At 65.9% G+C, this 16,473-nt stretch overlaps 5 protein-coding genes across 5 annotated transcripts; 2 read left to right on the top strand and 3 right to left on the bottom strand.

Annotated features, from left to right (window-relative positions):
* Nucleotides 1-130: 130 nt before the first annotated feature.
* SEC23C (secretory protein 23C) lies at nt 131-4,510 on the top strand (the record flags this gene model as incomplete). The annotated part of the gene is made up of 14 exons (XM_005787314.1): nt 131-223; nt 421-551; nt 737-764; nt 976-1,094; nt 1,167-1,470; nt 1,561-1,705; nt 1,975-2,078; nt 2,193-2,250; nt 2,451-2,531; nt 2,597-2,693; nt 2,747-3,210; nt 3,868-4,179; nt 4,352-4,398; nt 4,466-4,510. 14 exons carry the CDS (start codon nt 131-133, stop codon nt 4,508-4,510), a joined length of 2,028 nt encoding a protein of 675 aa, XP_005787371.1.
* Nucleotides 4,511-5,161: 651 nt separating this feature from the next.
* On the bottom strand, nt 5,162-6,635 carry EMIHUDRAFT_227953 (hypothetical protein; the record flags this gene model as incomplete). The annotated part of the gene is made up of 5 exons (XM_005787313.1): nt 5,162-5,336; nt 5,402-5,453; nt 6,188-6,356; nt 6,423-6,464; nt 6,534-6,635. The coding sequence occupies 5 exons, from the start codon at nt 6,633-6,635 to the stop codon at nt 5,162-5,164; spliced, it is 540 nt and encodes a 179-aa protein (XP_005787370.1).
* A 186-nt stretch (nt 6,636-6,821) lies between these two features.
* On the bottom strand, nt 6,822-8,163 carry EMIHUDRAFT_441074 (hypothetical protein). The gene has a single exon (XM_005787312.1). It carries the CDS (start codon nt 7,829-7,831, stop codon nt 7,022-7,024), a length of 810 nt encoding a protein of 269 aa, XP_005787369.1. The 5' UTR covers nt 7,832-8,163; the 3' UTR covers nt 6,822-7,021.
* Nucleotides 8,164-12,422: 4,259 nt separating this feature from the next.
* On the top strand, nt 12,423-13,942 carry EMIHUDRAFT_110977 (hypothetical protein; the record flags this gene model as incomplete). The annotated part of the gene is made up of 5 exons (XM_005787311.1): nt 12,423-12,564; nt 12,697-12,836; nt 12,917-13,302; nt 13,463-13,724; nt 13,835-13,942. The coding sequence occupies 5 exons, from the start codon at nt 12,423-12,425 to the stop codon at nt 13,940-13,942; spliced, it is 1,038 nt and encodes a 345-aa protein (XP_005787368.1).
* Nucleotides 13,943-14,186: 244 nt separating this feature from the next.
* Nucleotides 14,187-14,738, bottom strand: EMIHUDRAFT_227949 (hypothetical protein; the record flags this gene model as incomplete). The annotated part of the gene is made up of 1 exon (XM_005787310.1): nt 14,187-14,738. The coding sequence occupies one exon, from the start codon at nt 14,736-14,738 to the stop codon at nt 14,187-14,189; it is 552 nt and encodes a 183-aa protein (XP_005787367.1).
* Between the last annotated feature and the right edge of the window lie 1,735 nt (nt 14,739-16,473).

Here is a 16,473-nt window from a genome sequence, read left to right as displayed (position 1 = left end):
AAGCTAGGGCTGGGTCGAGGACAGACACGTCGGAGAGGGGTGTGGAGTTGAATCGAATTCTTTCGCCGAGACTTAGGTGTACCCAGCGCTGCTGCTTTCTAGCCCACGGGCTTGCGAACTCCGCTCCGCCATGGGCGACTTCCACGACGTAGAGGCTACCGACGGCGTGCGCTTCTCGTGGAACGTGTGGCCGAGCTCACGCCTCGAGGCGACGCGCATCGTGGTGCCCCTTGGCTGCCTGTACACACCGCTGAAGGCGCGGGCCGCCTGTGAAACCTCCTCCCTCCCGGCCAATGCCACCAGCTCGCCGCGATCGCCGCTGGCCTTCCCACATCGCCTGCCATCGTCTCCGTCGCCCTCACCGCCGCTCTCACCGCCGCCCGCCCGTGCCGCCGCCACCGCTGCCGTCGCCACCACCAGGCGATTGAGGGCCTCCCGCTGCTGCCGTACGAGCCGGTGATGTGCAAGGGGACGTGCCCCGCGATGCTCAACCCGTATTGCCGCATCGACTTCAAGGCCAAGATCTGGGTCTGTCCCTTTTGCTTCCAGCGGTGCGTGAGCAGCCTGCACTCTCTCCCACTCGCAGCGGGATGGGGTGGAGGGAGATGGTCGTGTGCCGTCTTCCCCCGATCCGACGGCACCGTGGCGCCTCTCTCTGCCGGCTGCCCTCGGAGCGCCCGTGTGCGCAGCCCCCCCCCCCCCCCCTCCGCCCCTCAGCCCCTCCCCTCCCCCGCAGTACACCACCATCGAGTATGCGCTCCCCCGTGCGCCCGCCGGCCCGCCCGTCTTCCTCTGGGTCGTCGACACCTGCCTCGAGGAGTCAGAGCTGCAGGCACGTACAGCCGAGAGGCAGCCGAGAGGCAGCCGAGAGGCAGCCGAAAGGCAGCCGAGAGGCAGCCGAGAGGCAGCCGAGAGGCAGCCGAGAGGCAGCCAGCGCCGCCCACCTCGCAGCGCCGCGAGCCGCAGGCGCTCAAGGACTCGCTCGAGCAAGTGCTGCAGCTGCTAGCCTCCGCGGCGCCGACGGCGCTCATCGGCCTCATCACCTTCGGCACCGTCGTCCAAGTCCACGAGCTCGGCTTCGAGCACTGCTCCAAGTGCGACACGTCGCAGGCACAGACCCGGCAGCCTCCAGTCCTCTTCCCACCGCGCGCGCCGCTGCTGCGCAGGTGCTACACCTTCAAGGGGACAAAGGACCCGGCCCCGGCCCAGCTCGCCGAGCAGCTGGGCGCCCCGCCGCACCCCGCCGCACACCTGCCCGCCGCCTTCCCCACGGCCCCGTGCCCGACCCCGACCCTTACCCCGTGCCGCGCAGGCATCTCCGCGGGAGGTGCAGGCCGCGGCGGCAGGGCGGCGGGGCAGGGCGGCCCCGCGGACGCCCGCTCTGCGTCGGCCCGCTTCCTGCTGCCCATCTCGGAGGCGGAGTTCGCAATCTCAAACGTCCTCTCCGAGCTGCGGCGAGACCCGTGGCCGGTCCGCCACGACCCGCCAGCCCGCGCCGCCTGCTCGAGCAGCCTGCTCGAGCAGCCGCGGCAGTCAAGCCTCGCGCCGCCTCGTGCGCAGGTGCCCTCCGATTCGCGGCCGCAGCGCTGCACCGGCGCCGCCGCGTCGATCGCCGTCTCGCTGCTAGAGCTCGCCTTCCCAAACACGGGCGCGCGAGACGCGGCGCTGCTGCACCGGCGGCGAAGGTCGGCCGCCGTTCACAGCTGTCCGTCCGTGAGCTAGGCGCGCGCGTGATGCTCTTCACGGGCGGGCCGTGCACCATCGGGCCGGGGCAGACGGTGGGTCTGCCTGCCGCGCGGGCGGTCCGTGAGGGGCCGGCGTGAGGAGGGGGGTGTGAGCAGGTTGGCTGCCCGCTGGCCGAGCCGATCCGGTCGCACCACGACATCGAGAAGGAGACGGGCAGCGTCGACCTCTGAACGAGGGCGGGGTCCGTGCTCGACCCTTCCCAGACCCTGCGCTCAAGCCTGCCTGCAGGCAACGTCAAGCACATGAAGAAGGCGCTCAAGCACTACGCCGGAGTGGCGCAGCGCGCCTCAAAGGCCCGCCACATCTCCCCATGTCTCCCCATGTCTCCCCATGTCTCCCCATGTCTCCCCATATCTCCGCCTCAAAATGCCCGCCACACGCCCTCGACCGCCTCGTGAGCGGTGACCTGCCGAGGACTGACTCACGACGGCTCGCCCCACCCCAAGGTTGGGCATGTCTTCGACATCTTCGCCTGCGCGCTCGACCAGGCGGGGGGCGGCGGAGGTCGCCAAGGCGAGAGCCGCTCTCTTCACAGCGGGGTTGCGGTGCGGACAGGTCGGCGTGGCGGAGATGCGGGCCGTGGTCGAGCGGACGGGCGGGTACACGGTCATGTCCGAGTCCTTCACCGGCGAGAGCTCTCAAGCAGCGCTCTCGCTGCAGCCTGCTCTTGCCACTCCCTGAGCTGCCTCTGGCCCCCCGCCTAGGCAACATCTTCAAGCAGTCGCTCTCGCAGGTCTTCGCGCGCGACGCGTCGGGCACGGCGCTGCGGATGGCTTTCGGAGGCGGTCCTGAGACGGGGCTGTGTCTCCGGCGGGTGAGCCGCCTTCACACCGGCTGCTGCTGCGAGCAGGCACGGTCGAGGTGCTCACCTCGAACGAGTTCAAGGTGTGCGGCGCCATCGGCAACTGCGCTTCGCTCGGCAAAAAGTCGAACAACGTCGGCGAGACGTAGCCGGGAGATCGCCGAGAGACCGCCGAGAGATGGCTCTCGGCGCGGAGAGGCGGAGGGCGGGGCTAAGTGGCGCGATCTCGGCGCGATCTCGGCGCGATCTCGGCGCTGCGCCTCGAGCAGGGGAGACGGAGATCGGGCTCGGCAACACGAATGCGTGGAGCGTGGGCGGGCTCGACGAGGACACCACGCTCGCGCTCTACTTCGAGATGGCGGCGCAGAGCGGAGGGCAGCAGCAGCAGCAGGCGGGCGGGCAGCGCTACCTGCAGCTGCTCACCTCGTACCAGCACTCGTCGGGCCAGTACCGGCTGCGCGTCACCACGCTGGCGCGGCCTTGGGCCGAGGCGGCGCAGGCGGGCGAGATGGCGCGCGGCTTCGACCAGGAGGCCGCGGCGGTGCTGATGGCGCGCATCGCTTCGCACAAGACGCAGACGGAGGAGGCGCGGTCACTGCTCCGCTGGATCGACCCGCACCGGCTGGCGGATCTCTCAGGATGGAGCGCCGACCTCCTCAGGCGTTCGACATCCTTCGCTGGATCGACCGCATGCTGATCCGGCTGGTTGGCAAGTTTGCGGACTACCGCAAGGACGACCCCGCCTCGTTCCGCCTCTCGTCCGCTTTCTCCATCTACCCGCAGTTCATGTTCCACTTGCGCCGCTCGCAGTTCCTGCAGGCCCAGCGACCACGCACCTCCACCTCGGCTACACCGCGGCTCCACCTCGGTCCCACCTCGGCTCCACTCCGCCTCCACTTCGCCTCCACTTCAACGCCACTTCGCCTCCACTTCAACGCCACTTCGGCTCCACTTCAACGCCACTTCGGCTCTAGGTCTTTGGCAACTCGCCTGACGAGACCACGTACTACCGCCTCATCTTTGCGCGCGAAAACACGACCAATTCGCTCATCATGATCCAGCCCACGCTGCTCGCCTACTCCTTCGAGGGCGAGATGCCGCCGAGATGCCGCCGAGATGCCGCCGAGATGCAGCCGAGATGCCGCCGAGATGCCGCCGAGATGCCGCCGAGATGCAGCCGAGATGCAGCCGAGATGCCGCCGAGATGCAGCCGAGACGCAGATTCGCCCGAGGGGCCCGACCGCCCCCATGCCCGCGTGTGCCCCTCGCCGCGCCCCTCGGCCGTGAGCAGTCCCTCCCCGGGCCCGGTGCCGCCACAGGCCCGCCCGTGCCCGTGCTGCTCGACGTCACCTCCATCGCCCCCGACCGCATCCTGCTGCTCGACACCTTCTTCCACGTCATCGTCTACCACGGCGAGACGATCTCCGCGTGGCGCAAGCAGGGCTACCACGAGACCGCAGAGCACCAGAACTTCCGCGAGCTCCTCTCGGCGCCCAAGGAGGACGCGGCCGAGCTGCTGCAGCAGCGCTTCCCCGTGCCGATGTACATCGAGTGCGACCAGTACGGCTCGCAGGCCCGCTTCCTGCTCGCGAAGCTCAACCCGTCGGTCACGCATAACTCGTCGCAGTCGGGTGAGCATGCAGCCGAGACACCGCCGAGAAGCAGCCGGGACGCAACCCAGACACAGCCGCGCACAGCCCGTCGCAGCCCGGTCCCGCCCCTCGCTCGACTCCGTCTCCTTCCCGGAGCGGGGTGTGTGAAGTCCGCCTCTTGACGCGCACACCCGTGAGCACCCGTGAGCAGGCGCCGCCTCGTCCGACTTCCTCTTCACTGACGACGTCTCGTTCCAAGTCTTCACGCGCCCTCTCCCGCGACCCGCGCCGAGCTGCCCCTCTTCACACCTCTGGCCGCGAGTAGGTGTTCATGGACCATCTCAAGCGACTGGCCGTCGAGTCAAAGTGATGCGCTGCTCCCCCTCTCTCCCCATCCCTCTCTTGGCGGGCGCGGCCGGCCGTGCAGACCACAGTCAGCACACTTGGGCGAGCCGGGTCGTTGGCTCGCTCGTGCTCGAACTAGCTCTTACTTAGAGGCGTGGCCGTGGGCGCCCATGTCGTCGCTTGTCGGTGGTGGCACGCGCGCATGTGCCGCGTCCAGGCCTTTCACGTTGTTTTGTTTTTTCGACACGTGATCATATCTCTCCGCCATCATCTCGCGCCACATCAGATATCACACAAGCGTGTCTCTCTCTCATCTGAGATCACATCTGCCACGACAGGTGGCTCAATATGTCTCACTCGAGTGTAATGCTCACGCGCCGCTCAAAACACAAACGGCGCCGCCACAGCCGGCAAATAAAGACAAGCGCAAGGGCGGTGCGGGCGGTGCGGCCTCGCCACAGCGCTGCGCCATCAGAGAAGCGGCGCTCAGAGGAGGCGCCACCACAACAGCGGCGCGGCGAGGGTGGCGAGCAGGGTGCAGAGCAGCGCACCCCAGGCGAAGAGCAAGCGCCGTGCCGTCGCCTGCGAGGTGAGGAGAGGGCGATCTCAGCGGCGGGAGATGCAGCCGGCGGTGCTAGCCGAAGTGGAGCCGAGGTGGAGGTGCTAGCCGGCCGTGCTAGCCGAGGTCGAGCCAACTTGGAGTCGCCTGGGCGGCGGTGCAAGGCTCGCCCGAGGGCCACTCGTGGAGGAAGTAGGTGGCGTAGATCTGGCAGAGCCCGTACGCCATGCGAGCCACGTCGGTCAGGCGCAGCTTCGAGCCGGCGACGTCGACCCACTCGTGCAGCGGGAACCTGCTCAGGGCGCGGAGCTGTGAGGCCGCCGTCACCTCGCGGAGGCGGCGGCGGCCGAAACGCACTCGAAGATGCAGTGCTCGAAGGACGCCGTCTCGGCTGCCGACTCGGTGCCGCCTCCGAGCAGCGCCTCGCCGCTGGCGGCGGCGGCGGGCGTGGCGGCGGCGGGGCCGGCGGCAGTCAGGACCTGCTCACGCGTGCCCGCGTGAAGAGGCGCCGAGTCGACGCCCCCGCCGCGGTGTGGAGAGAGGAGGCGCCTCGAAGGAGGCCGAGGGCGAGGGCGGGGCAGCGTCGCTCTTGGCGTCGGCGGTGGATGTGGAGGAGGTGGTGGTCGAGGTGCGGTGCAGCGCGGAGAAGCGCGCAATCATCTCGACGTCGAAGACCTAGAGACCGGTGCGGCCGGTGTGGGGCCGTAGTGCAAGAGGAGGCCTCACCCCCGTGCGCTGAAGGGCACCCATCGCGTGAGGAAAGGCGCCGTCAGCACGGTGCGCAGCGCCTGAGGTACTCGACTCATCAGTGACGGGTTGGCCGTGATTCCGCGCCGTCCGCAGGGCGCCGCAGTGCCGGAGTCGTGCGGAAGATCTTTGCGCCGCACTGCGTGTCGTACACCGGCATGTCGAGCACCTGCTCACACCGGCAGCTGCTGTGAAGAGACGCGTGTCACGGGTGTGCCGAGCGGAGGCCGGGGCCGGCGCCAGCGAGGCGAGCGTCGCAAAGACGCGGCCGGCGTAGTGCCTCTTTGGGGAGCGGCGGATCTTCCGACCGAGGAGGGCGACGCGCGCGCCTTTTCACACCACCGTTTGAAGGGATGCTGTTCACTGCCGACTGCCGAGCGGAGCGCGCGCGCACACCTTGCACCATCTGCAGGGCTGGGTTGCTGCAGAGGACGGAGTGCAGCTCGGCGACGGCGGAGAGGGGCGTGGCGAGGTCCGAGTCCCAGAACCCGACCGCGCCATACTGTGCGTCGCTCTCGAGCGCGTGCAGCATCCCGCGCCGCACCGCCTCTGCCTTGCCGCAATTCTGAGGCAGCTGCAGCAGCTCCGCGCCGCCGGCCGCGGCCGCGACGAGCTTCTGCAGGAGGGGCACCGTGCCGTCGGACGAGCCGTCATCCACGAAGATCAGACGCACCTACCACGCGTGGCAGAAAAGACCTGGTTGCGGGCCTCACAAGGCAAGCGGGCGGCGGCCGCGCCGCACCGTGGGCGTCTCTGCGAGGTACGAGACAAACGCAGCGGAGCGGAGCCGCTCCTCCTCGTTGTAGCAGGGCACGACGAGAGCTAGCCCGCCCGCGGCGACCATCGCCCTTTTATTTTTCTTTTCTGTTGATAGTACTAGCACGGCCAGTTCGCACCTGTGTCGAGCCTGTCTGCTGTGAGAGAGAGTTGCTTTGTCTAAATTCTTTTCTGTTGCTGGCTGTTACTGCAATTTTTGCTTGCTTTTATTTTCTTTTCTGTTACTTGACAGACACCCATATACCGCGTTGGTGTCCAGTCCGAGGGTTCTTCACCTTCCTACCTAACCTAACCTAACAAAAAACATACATACAAAAAGGAGAGACCCTGTGCTCCCAGTAAGCGAAAAGTACACGTACTAAAAAGAAAGGTATCGCGGCATCATGGTTCATGCTTGTGGGTGTGTCGGGCATGACGAGAGACGGCTACCCAACCGCCGCTCGGGCTTCAGCCTCAGGCAAAGCAGGGCCGGACGGAGTGAAGGGCTGGCGGGCGCGACGACACGTACGCGGCGGCGAGGCGGAGCCTCTGCGTCTTTGACGCGTCCGGCTCTGTCTTCGCGAGTGCCGCACATGCCGCCGGGTCGACCAGCGTGGGCGGGAAGCGCTGAACCCAGTCCCACAGCTCGGCACGAGAGAGCACGCGGAGTCGGACGCGGCGGGGGCGGGTCAGAGCCAGCTCGCAGCCGGACGCGTCCCGCTGCGTCAGCAGGACGAGCTCGTACCGCCGCCAGGAGACCGAGACGCGGAGCACGCGGCTCCACTCCCCTCCCAGAGGCGAGGCGCTGGTGGCGGCCCAGTCGTCGTCGACGTCGTCGGCCCAGCCCGGAGTCGGCGGGGGCGAGGAGGGCGACGCGGGCGAGGAGGTCGAGGTGGAGCGCCGGGAAGAGGAGCGGTCGGGCGTGGGCGTGAGCTGGATCTCGGCGACGAGGCCGTCGCAGCGCAACTTGGCGTCGTAGTGCCCAAACATTAGCGCGCTGTCCTGCGCAAACAGCGGCGCGTGCTTGGCCGCCACCCACTCCTCGCTCCCGCACTGGGTTGCGTCGTGCGCCTCTGCCAGCTCCTCCAGCCGGCACACGCTCACGCGCTGCGCCTCCATCACCCAGCCGCCGGGCAGCGCTGGCACTCGCACCGGAGCCTGCGGTGCGTCCGACGTCGCAGCCCGTGGCGGCGGCGTCGCCGGTGCAGCCGGTGCAGGCGGCTGCGGCGGCGTCGCCGGTGCAGCCGGTGCAGGCGGCAGCGTCGGCGTCGGCGCCGCCGACATTGCCGGCGACTTTGAATTTGCCGCTATCTGCAGCGCCTTTGAATTGGCGGCTTCTGCGGCAGCCAGGCGCGCCTTGGCTCGCTTCTCACGAGCCGCGGCGGCGGCGGCAGCGGCGGCCCTTGCAGCAGCCTCCGCCGCGGCCTCTGCCGCAGCCGCCTCCGCCTCCGCCTCCGCTAGGGCCGCCTCGAAATCGACCTCCTCGTGATTCAAGGACAGGATTGAGCCGTCGCGATCTGGGTAGGACCGGTCGAGGAGTAAACCGTGGCGATGCGTCGGAGAAGACGACGAGATGAGCTCAGGGAAATCAGGAGAGCCATGGGGACGCACGAGTGCAGACTCAGATTGTTATACGAGGATAGCCTCGGTTCTCACGTCCCGGCGGGGGTGATATGGGATGGGCACCCCGTGCCGGCGCGAGAAAAGGGCCTGTCTCTTCCCGCGATGTGTCGCGGACAAACCCAAGTAGAAGCGGGTTCGGGCGCGCGGGTTCCTCTTCGTTCATTTTCGGGCGAGGGTGGCACCACGCCGCGTGGCGGCGTGGGGCGAGGGGGCAAGTTTGTGTATCTGGATTGGCGAGAATCTTTTGTCCCGCTAGCTGTCTGGCGTCTGAACCTTCTGAGAGGCCCGTTGTTCAGCCTGCACGCGTGCACACAAGTTGTCATGTACTCCCCACACCCCGAGAACGTTAAAGGAAGGATTTGGCGGAGGTTCTGGTGTAAACCGGGACCAGCTGAAGGCTTGCACGGAGTCGTACTCCTCGGGTCATCACGCAGATCGCAGTCTCGTGAGGTTACCGACTGCTCCAAGTCTCGCCACGGTATTCAAGATACAAGACAGACAGTGCTTTTCAAAAAAATCTCGGCATGCTTTCGGATTTTGCTATTTGTTCGTCTCGTGTGCACGTGTGGGGGGGTACATTGCAGAGAGAGATATTTTCAGCAATACCAGCGGATTTGTCAATGGTACCGCGTCCGCTCTGGGTCTGCGACTGCGTGGACTGTGGTCCTGTGCGACGCGCGCGGCGGCGCGGGCTGCCTGCGACGCGGGGGCGCCGCTTGCGGGCAGAGAGCCCTTTAGCGATTAGGCATTAGCCACCCTTCCCCGAATCCTGCGCGGTCAACGAGAAAAATAGCGCGCAGCTCTACCCACTATTCCATTCCACACATCACGACGGGGCATGCATCCCTGCATCCGGGGAAAACGGCGTTCTGTCCGTTCACTGCTTCATCTCTCAGCGCCTGCGCGGGGCCACGTTCCTGCTTGGCTCTCGCCGGCCCTGCTGGCGGCCCTCGCGCCGCCCCGCCGCCGCCGCCTTGCTGCGGGCGGGGGGCGGGTCCGCCAGCAGCTGGGCGGCGAGGGCGCGGCGCTCTTCGGGTGCGAGGACGGTCGTCGCGCCGTCGAGCCGCTCGTCGAGGAGCGCGGCGGCGTCCGCCTCCGTCGCGCAGCGGTCGCCGTCGGCGAGCAGCGCGGCGGGCAGCGGGAGGCAGCTCGTGTGGTGCCACGAGACGACGGTGTGGTTGAAGAGCGGGATGTGCGACCGCACGCCGAGCTTGAGGCTGCCCGCGGCGATCGGGCGCAGGCAGCGGCGGCACGTCGAGACGGCCCCTCCGCTTCCCACCCTCGAGACGACGTGCCGATGGACGGGCGGCCCCGCAGGGGCGGGCTTGGGCGGCAGCGTGCCCCACACCTGCCGGGCCTGCGAGGCGCGCCCGTCCCAATCGGCCGCGCGCCCCTCCCACTCCTCCTTCTCCTCGGCGGAGAGGCAGCGCGCGGCCAGCTTCTGCGTGAGGCCGTCGAGCAGCCGGACGGGCTGCGGAGGCGCCTCCTCGAGCTCCTCGCGGCAGATGACGCACGTGCGCGAGCGGCGCTCCCAGTCGTAGATGCAGGGCGAGCAAAACGAGTGCGAGCAGCGGAGCTGGCACGGCCGCACGAGCAGCTCTGCGCAGATGCAGCACTGCAGCTCCTCCACCATGAGCTCCTCCGGCGCAGCCGCAGGCGCCGCCGCTGACGCGAGCGGGGCCCCGCCATCGGAAGCTACCGCCGGACCGATGCAGCCATTGTCGTCGTCGTCGCTGCCACCCAGTGTGTCGAGTGTGTGGATCTCCTCACTCCCCTCTGGTGCTATAGCCGTGGCTTGCGGGTTTGTCTCGGTCTGCCGCTGAGCCACGCGGTAGACGAACTCTGTCGCAGAGCCGCGAACCCCAAAGACCAGAGTCGAGCCGTCCCGCAGCGGGACGTGCTGCGCCTCGCCGCGTGCGGTGCGGCCTCCGTCGACCCCGACGCCGTTGAGAGACGAGTCTCGTAGGACCGGGCCCGACTCTTCGAGCACGATCGTAGCATGCTGCCGAGAGATGAGCCCGGGAAAGGCCGCCGAGTCGAGAACGACGTCACACCGGCTCGGGTCGCGGCCGACGACGAGCGACCTGCCGCCAGCGATCGGCCCGATCGTGGCCGGCCGAGTCGGCCGCGGGGAGAGGCTCGAGTCGAGGCGCAGCAGCCACTCGCCGCTCATGCTCTCGCTGAGTAGTGTAGCCTGCCGACTGCTCCGTCGTCACTCCTGCCGGCGAGCGAGCGCACTGCGGCAGCGCAGCGAGAGCACCGGCAGCGGTACCGGGTGCCGTTAGAGCTCTTTGCAAGTGCTCTACCGAGGAAAGGAAGAATTCTTGAAATTGAAGAAACACACCTGCGCGAGAGCGGGCCATAGGAGGTACTTGCGCGAGAGAACAAGGGACCGGCAGGCGGCGGCGTCGCAGGACGAGGCAGAAGAGAACGACGCGACAGAGGAGGAAATGACAAGGGAGAGAACGACGAGAGTGGGACGACCGCGAGGTGGCATGAAGGTTGCAGCGAGAAGCGGCGAGAGACTGCGAAGAGAGATAGGAAGAGGCAGACTCCCTAGGGTGGGCGACGGCTAGCGCATCACACACCTCTCCTTAAAATCCCTGTGTGGTGGCGGCGTGCCGTCCTCCCATCCCTCCCTTGGGGTGTCTGTTTTCTTTCTTTCTTTTAGGAGGTATTTCCTTCTCAATAACAAGGGAGTCTGCGAAAAGCGTTGTTTCTTATCAACCTATCTGTGAACTGGCGGACCCCGTGTTGCATGTCACTGTCATCACTGTGCGATTTCGGGGCCCGGGGATGTGCGTTTACAGTGGGTTGCGGGCATGAAGAAAACGTACCAGTAAGAAACCCTACCAAGCGATTTCCGCGAAAATCTAAGAAACCACAGCGCGCCGCAGGCGCGGCCCCGAAGAAAAGGCCAGCCAGACACGAGTGTGAACTGGAGCCCCGCCCGCAAATTTCTCCTCGCCTGCGGCGCGCGCACTTGTCACTTTCCAAGTCTGCGGTGTTCTGAGTGGAGTGCGAGTGGATGGAGGCTTGTGACCTTGTGTGCGTCTTCCCGTCATCCAGAGAGCCGACTCGGCGGCAGACTCTGGCATCGCCCTCGCGGACCGCAGCTTACCTCTTACTTACCTAAAAATCCTTCGGGCCGGCTCTGCTTGAGTGCCGGCCGGAGCTTGAGCTCTTGACACTTGAGCACTTGATAGGGTCGTCGATTCCGCATGGTACGGCCGGAGCAGCTAAGAAACCACGGCGTGGGGTGGGTGAGGGCTGTGGAAAGGCTTAGAAAACGGCGGCGTGCCGCAATCCTGTTTTCTTAATGCCCGCAACCCACTGTACGTGAACTGGCGTAGACGAGGTATTTTCTTCTCAATAACAAGGCACCGAGAAGAATAACAAGGCTGTGCCTAGCGCCCTCACAAAGACGAGGCAGGCTGGGCAGGGCTCGGCGGCACACGGCGGATGCTGTGCGTCACTGGGCCACAAAGTTTGGCTTCGGCAACACCCTCGACCAAACCTTGCTCAAGGTTCTTGGGTGCAAAGAGCGCGGCCACAAGTCACAGGGCCCGCTCGTCCATGCGACCGGCAAAGGCTGGGTCAAAGAGCACAAGGGACAGTACTACGACGCGCTCCATGTCAAGAACGGAATCGTCAAAATTTGTCTCGTCGAAAGCCAGGGCGGCATCGCGCCGCCAACCAAGAGAATCATCTTCAACTTCGCCAAAGAGGTCGGCAGCCCGAGCGCCGTCGACCGCACCGACTACGGCACAGCCTCCAGCAGCGCCCGGGGCTTCGCCCAACACCACTCGCAACAGCTCTCGCGCGCCGCCGTCAGTGGCGATGCGCAAAACATCAACAACGCTGCTCGCAACATGCGTGTCGCGCACTCATTCATGACCGGTCTCAATGCCCCACCCCCCTGCGCGCGGGCCTTCTAAGCCCGCGGGTAGTCCCCCCCCATCCCCAGGGCCTCCAGGGCTCGCACCTCAACCTCTCACAGGCCAGCGCACAGCGCCATAGGAGGTATTTTCTTCTCAATAACAAGGCTGTGAACTGGCGGCTGCAGTCGGCGGGCGAGTTTGCGCGCGCCGCGTTGCACGTGGGCGGCGCGTGGGCGGGTGGCCCGCCCGGCCGTCGGTGAACACCGGACGCGAGGGTCGGTCAGCTCCTACTCTAGCGATCTGCCTTCGTGCGTAAGCTCACACTAAGCCGTCATCGCATCGCCTTCCTGGGACCCAGTGCTGACTTCTTCATGCATTTCCTGAACGCCTCCGGGGGCGTCCGCTTCCTCCTCGTTCCCTACTTTGGCTATACGCAGCTCACACCCGCCACCGTCGCCGTCCCGCTCCTCGTCGTCGCGCTGCTGCTCGTATGGCTGAGGGCCGTCGCAATAGGTGAGAGGCGCCTCCGAGACGCCGCGACACACTAAAACAGTGTGCTCTGCCGCTTCTCATCGCTGCGCCCAAGGAGCAGCGGCCACCTTATACCGTGGACGCACTGATGACGCATCCGCCGCACGTTCCCAGGCGGCCGCCGCGCTCGTGGCTGCGCCGCCGCCAGCCCAGTTATTCTCGCGCTCGCCACGCACCAGCTCTTTGCGATCGCCAAGCGCCGCCTTATTCCTCAGCTGACCGAGCGGCTCTGCCGGCAATCCTACTCGTACACGGTGCTTCCGAGAGACACTTCTGCGAAGCGTCTGAGAGTCCGAGAGGACCGACCTGGACCTGCCCTCCGGCTCGTCCGCAGGCGAACGGCTCTTCGCCGTGGGCGAAGAGCGAGATGTTCCGCCGGCAGGTTCTCACGCCCGAAGAGGCAGCCGCGATCGTGGCGTCCGTCCCGGCGGACAGACTCATCCACATTTCAGATACGGCGGGGCCGCTGCCCTTCTTCACGGTGGGGCCGTACTGGGCGTACCACAAGAACAAGACGGGCGGCGCGCCGCCGCTCACCTCTCGCACCTCCTACGAGCGGGCGATGGAGACGGAGCGGGAATACCTGAAGGCCGCCTTTGGAGGGCTGCTCGAGGACGTGCGGGACATCCTGGAGCAGTCGCTGAGGGACGGGCCAGTCCGCTTCGCCCCCGGCCTCTCCCTGCCGGGCTTCCACTACATCTACTCGCACGCAGCGTGGCAGTTCCCCGTCTTTAACATGCGCGAGATTAGCCGAGAACAGCCGAGACGGCAGAGCTGGCCGAGGTTGGCCGAGATGAGCCGAGATTCGTTCCCAGTCATGTTGAGTGGAGCAGCATGGCGGTGGGCTGAGTGATGAGTGGATCGGGAGCATGGCTGCCAGGCACGTCGACGACGAGTGGAACAGCATGACGGCCAACGGGACGGGCGGGCTGAGCGAGCAGCTCCCCTGGCTGGCCGAGTGCGAGAGCAGGTCCCGCATCTCCTTCACGCTGCCGCTGGCGCTGCCGCCCTCGGACCAGGGCGAGGCGGGCCTCAACTACGTCGCCTTCCGCAGCAAGAGGCAGGGCTGCGCGGACCACGTAGGGGACGAGTGGGCGTGGTGCGCCGACACGTGCGCCGTGATGCGGCGAGAGGTGTACAAGGTGGGCCGGCTCGTGGTACACTCGGGCCTGATCATTCACCAGGCGCGACCCGCCCTCGCCCACGCACCTAGCGGGTAGACACACCGACCTCCCGTTTCCCCTGCTCGCAGGTGGGCGAGTGGGGCGGCTGGCGGCCCACGTGGGACCTGCGCGCGCGGCGCGTCACAATGCAGGGGTTTGGGATCCGGTGCGGCGAAGCGTGGTACCTCTATTGGTGAGCGTGTGTGTAGTATTGTTGAATCATTTTGGCGAAGGCAGCTTTTGCACGTGTACACTACTGATCACTTGGAACCGCTCTCCGCTCTAGCTCTGCCAAGTGCTGCCTCTGCCCCCCCGCGCGCGTGCCTCTGCCCCCCGCGGCCCCTGCCCCCGCGCCGCCGTTCTCTCGTCTGTCTGTCTCAGCCTGTCTGTCTCTGTCTCTTCGACAGATAGAGCGAGCTGGCCTCCGTTGAGGAGCAACAGTCAGCGTGGCTGCCGCAGCAGCGAGTCACGCTCAGCTCTCGCGTCAGCCACTGCGCGCCGAAGCTGATGCAGTTGCGTCGCCAGCTGCGCGATGGAGCGGTCGGTGTCCTCGGCCCTCCTTCTGGCCGCCCGAGTGTCGCCGTCGTCGGTCGCGGCCCTCGTCTGCTCCCTCCGTAGCGCTCGCAACTGCGCGTGGTTGGATCGGTAGTATTCCCTCGCGTTCCCACCCACCGCCGCCGCGAGCTGACACCGCTTGCCCTGCATGAGCTGCTTCAGATCCTCACGCCGCTGCACGAGAGCGATGGACGCGTCAGCAATCTGCGCCTCCACTTTCCTCGTCATCGCAGACACCGCCCTCTGCAGTGCCGCCGGGTCGGGCTCTCCCCTCCTCGCCGCCTCGGCCTCCTCATCCTGCAGACGGGCCTGTGCGGCGCGAAGCTCGCTCTGCCGCGCGGCGAGGGCCTGCTCCGCCTTTTGGCACTCGTGCTCCAGTCCCTCCCTTTCCACAGCGCAGGTGAGGCTAACTGCGTGCGTGAAATGTCGGCCTACCATTGCAAAGTCCAAGCGTGTGTCGGTTTCGGTCAGGGACGCTGCGTTGAATCGATTCACGATTGGAGTGAACGTGAAACTTCTGATGGTGCGTGATCTTGGGTCCGGGGTTGTTTGTGCCTTTGTGTGAGGGTATGAAGACCTCACCTCTCAGAAAGAAACGGAAATAGCAAGGTCTGTGTGAATCGTACCCAACTCTGTCGAGCGGGAGCGCAGTCAGGCTCTCAGGCAGGGCTGGTGTCTTGTGAGCTTGTTTGTGTCTGTGTGTCGCTCGTGCGTCTCGTCATCATCTGTCTCGCGTCCACCCATACCGCGTTGGTGTCCAGTCCGAGCCTGGCTGTTCTTCACCTTCCTACCTGAGCACTTGAGCACTGGATGGATAGGGTCGATTCCGCATGGTACGGGACCCCAACTAACTAACTAAATGGGTGGTAAATAAAGAGATGTAGGGCTTTCCTTAGCGCTTAGGTCCGCCTCTCACACCCTCCCTGTCTGCGATGTGCGCTTATTGTTGCTTATCAACCTAGTGTTAGTGCCAGTGCGCGCCAGTCCCGTGCCTAGTAAGTAAGAGAGAAGAGCGTGTTCTGGTAAGTGTGAGAGAGTACTTGCGTACTTGGAGCACTTGGAGTGCAGTCATTAGCCTCACATCCAGGGCCGGGAAGCTAAGAGCGCACCCAGCGGGCCGGATGATCGGGATCGGGCTACGGGCTAGAGAGCCCTGACCCCTAGGGGGGGGTGCGCGTTCGCAGGGAGAGGGCCATAAAGTAAACACAGGTCTCCGAGGGTTAGCCCCGCGTACCGGGTTTCCCCTTAACTGCAGGACGCCCCCTCTACTCGGAGCTAATGAACACTACACGCGAGACGATCGAGGGGTCCCGTACCATGCGGAATCGACCCTATCCAGTGCTCAAGTGCTCAACACTACACTGCACGCCCCACACCACCCCTCTACACTCACTTGCGTAGACGTTCGAGTAGACCCCCCGCCTGAGGGCTCACCCCTCGGCCTCGCCTTCCCAGGGTCCCGACCCTCCCTCCTTGATTCGCTCTCTTGCGTTAGTTGTAAAAATTCTTATCAACCTACCTGTGTGAAGATGTTAGCTTCTTGTTTCTTGTCAACCTATCTGTGGGATGTGTGCTTCTTGTTTCTCATCAACCTACATGCATCTGTGAATGAACATAAAGAAACAAAATAAAAACACCGCGCAAGCGCCCGCCGCCGCTGAAAGGACTGCTGCCGGGCGCCGCGCGTGCTCACTCGCCCAAACCGCGGCATGCTGGTCACGCTTGGGCTCAGCGTCACCCTAGCGAGTCTCGTTCCGGGCGCCACTGTCGAGAAGGGCTTTTGTGTCGTCAATCGCAAAGGTGTACCAGAGCTCGAGCGCGAGAGCTGCGAGGCTGGCTGCTCAGCCGAGCAGTGCGGAGAGTGCCGGTGCCGGGCGTGCGATGTGTGCAAGTGCGGCGCAGTGGACCCATTCACTGGAATGATGTTCTCTGACTTCGTGTGCGGCCACAAGGATATGATGGAGCACCGGTTCTACCTTGGCGAGGCAGGTGGTAGCCTTGCTGCGGCCCTCCTCTTTGCTACATGAACATTCTCCCTGCACGCTCGCCCTGCTCCATCGCCGTCGTGATGCTAACTGTTGCGTCCCTATCCGCCTAGACTCACCCGACGAGTGTGGCCGGCTGTGCGACACCTTCTACGCCAAGGGACCCGACGAGCTGCGCCGCGGCGGCC

The sequence above is a fragment of the Emiliania huxleyi genome (genome assembly GCF_000372725.1).
Source record: "Emiliania huxleyi CCMP1516 chromosome Unknown EMIHUscaffold_143, whole genome shotgun sequence".
In the NCBI taxonomy this organism is placed as follows: Eukaryota; Haptophyta; order Isochrysidales; family Noelaerhabdaceae; genus Emiliania; species Emiliania huxleyi.
Note: the sequence above shows the minus strand (reverse complement) of the source record. Positions and strands in the feature narration are given on the sequence as shown.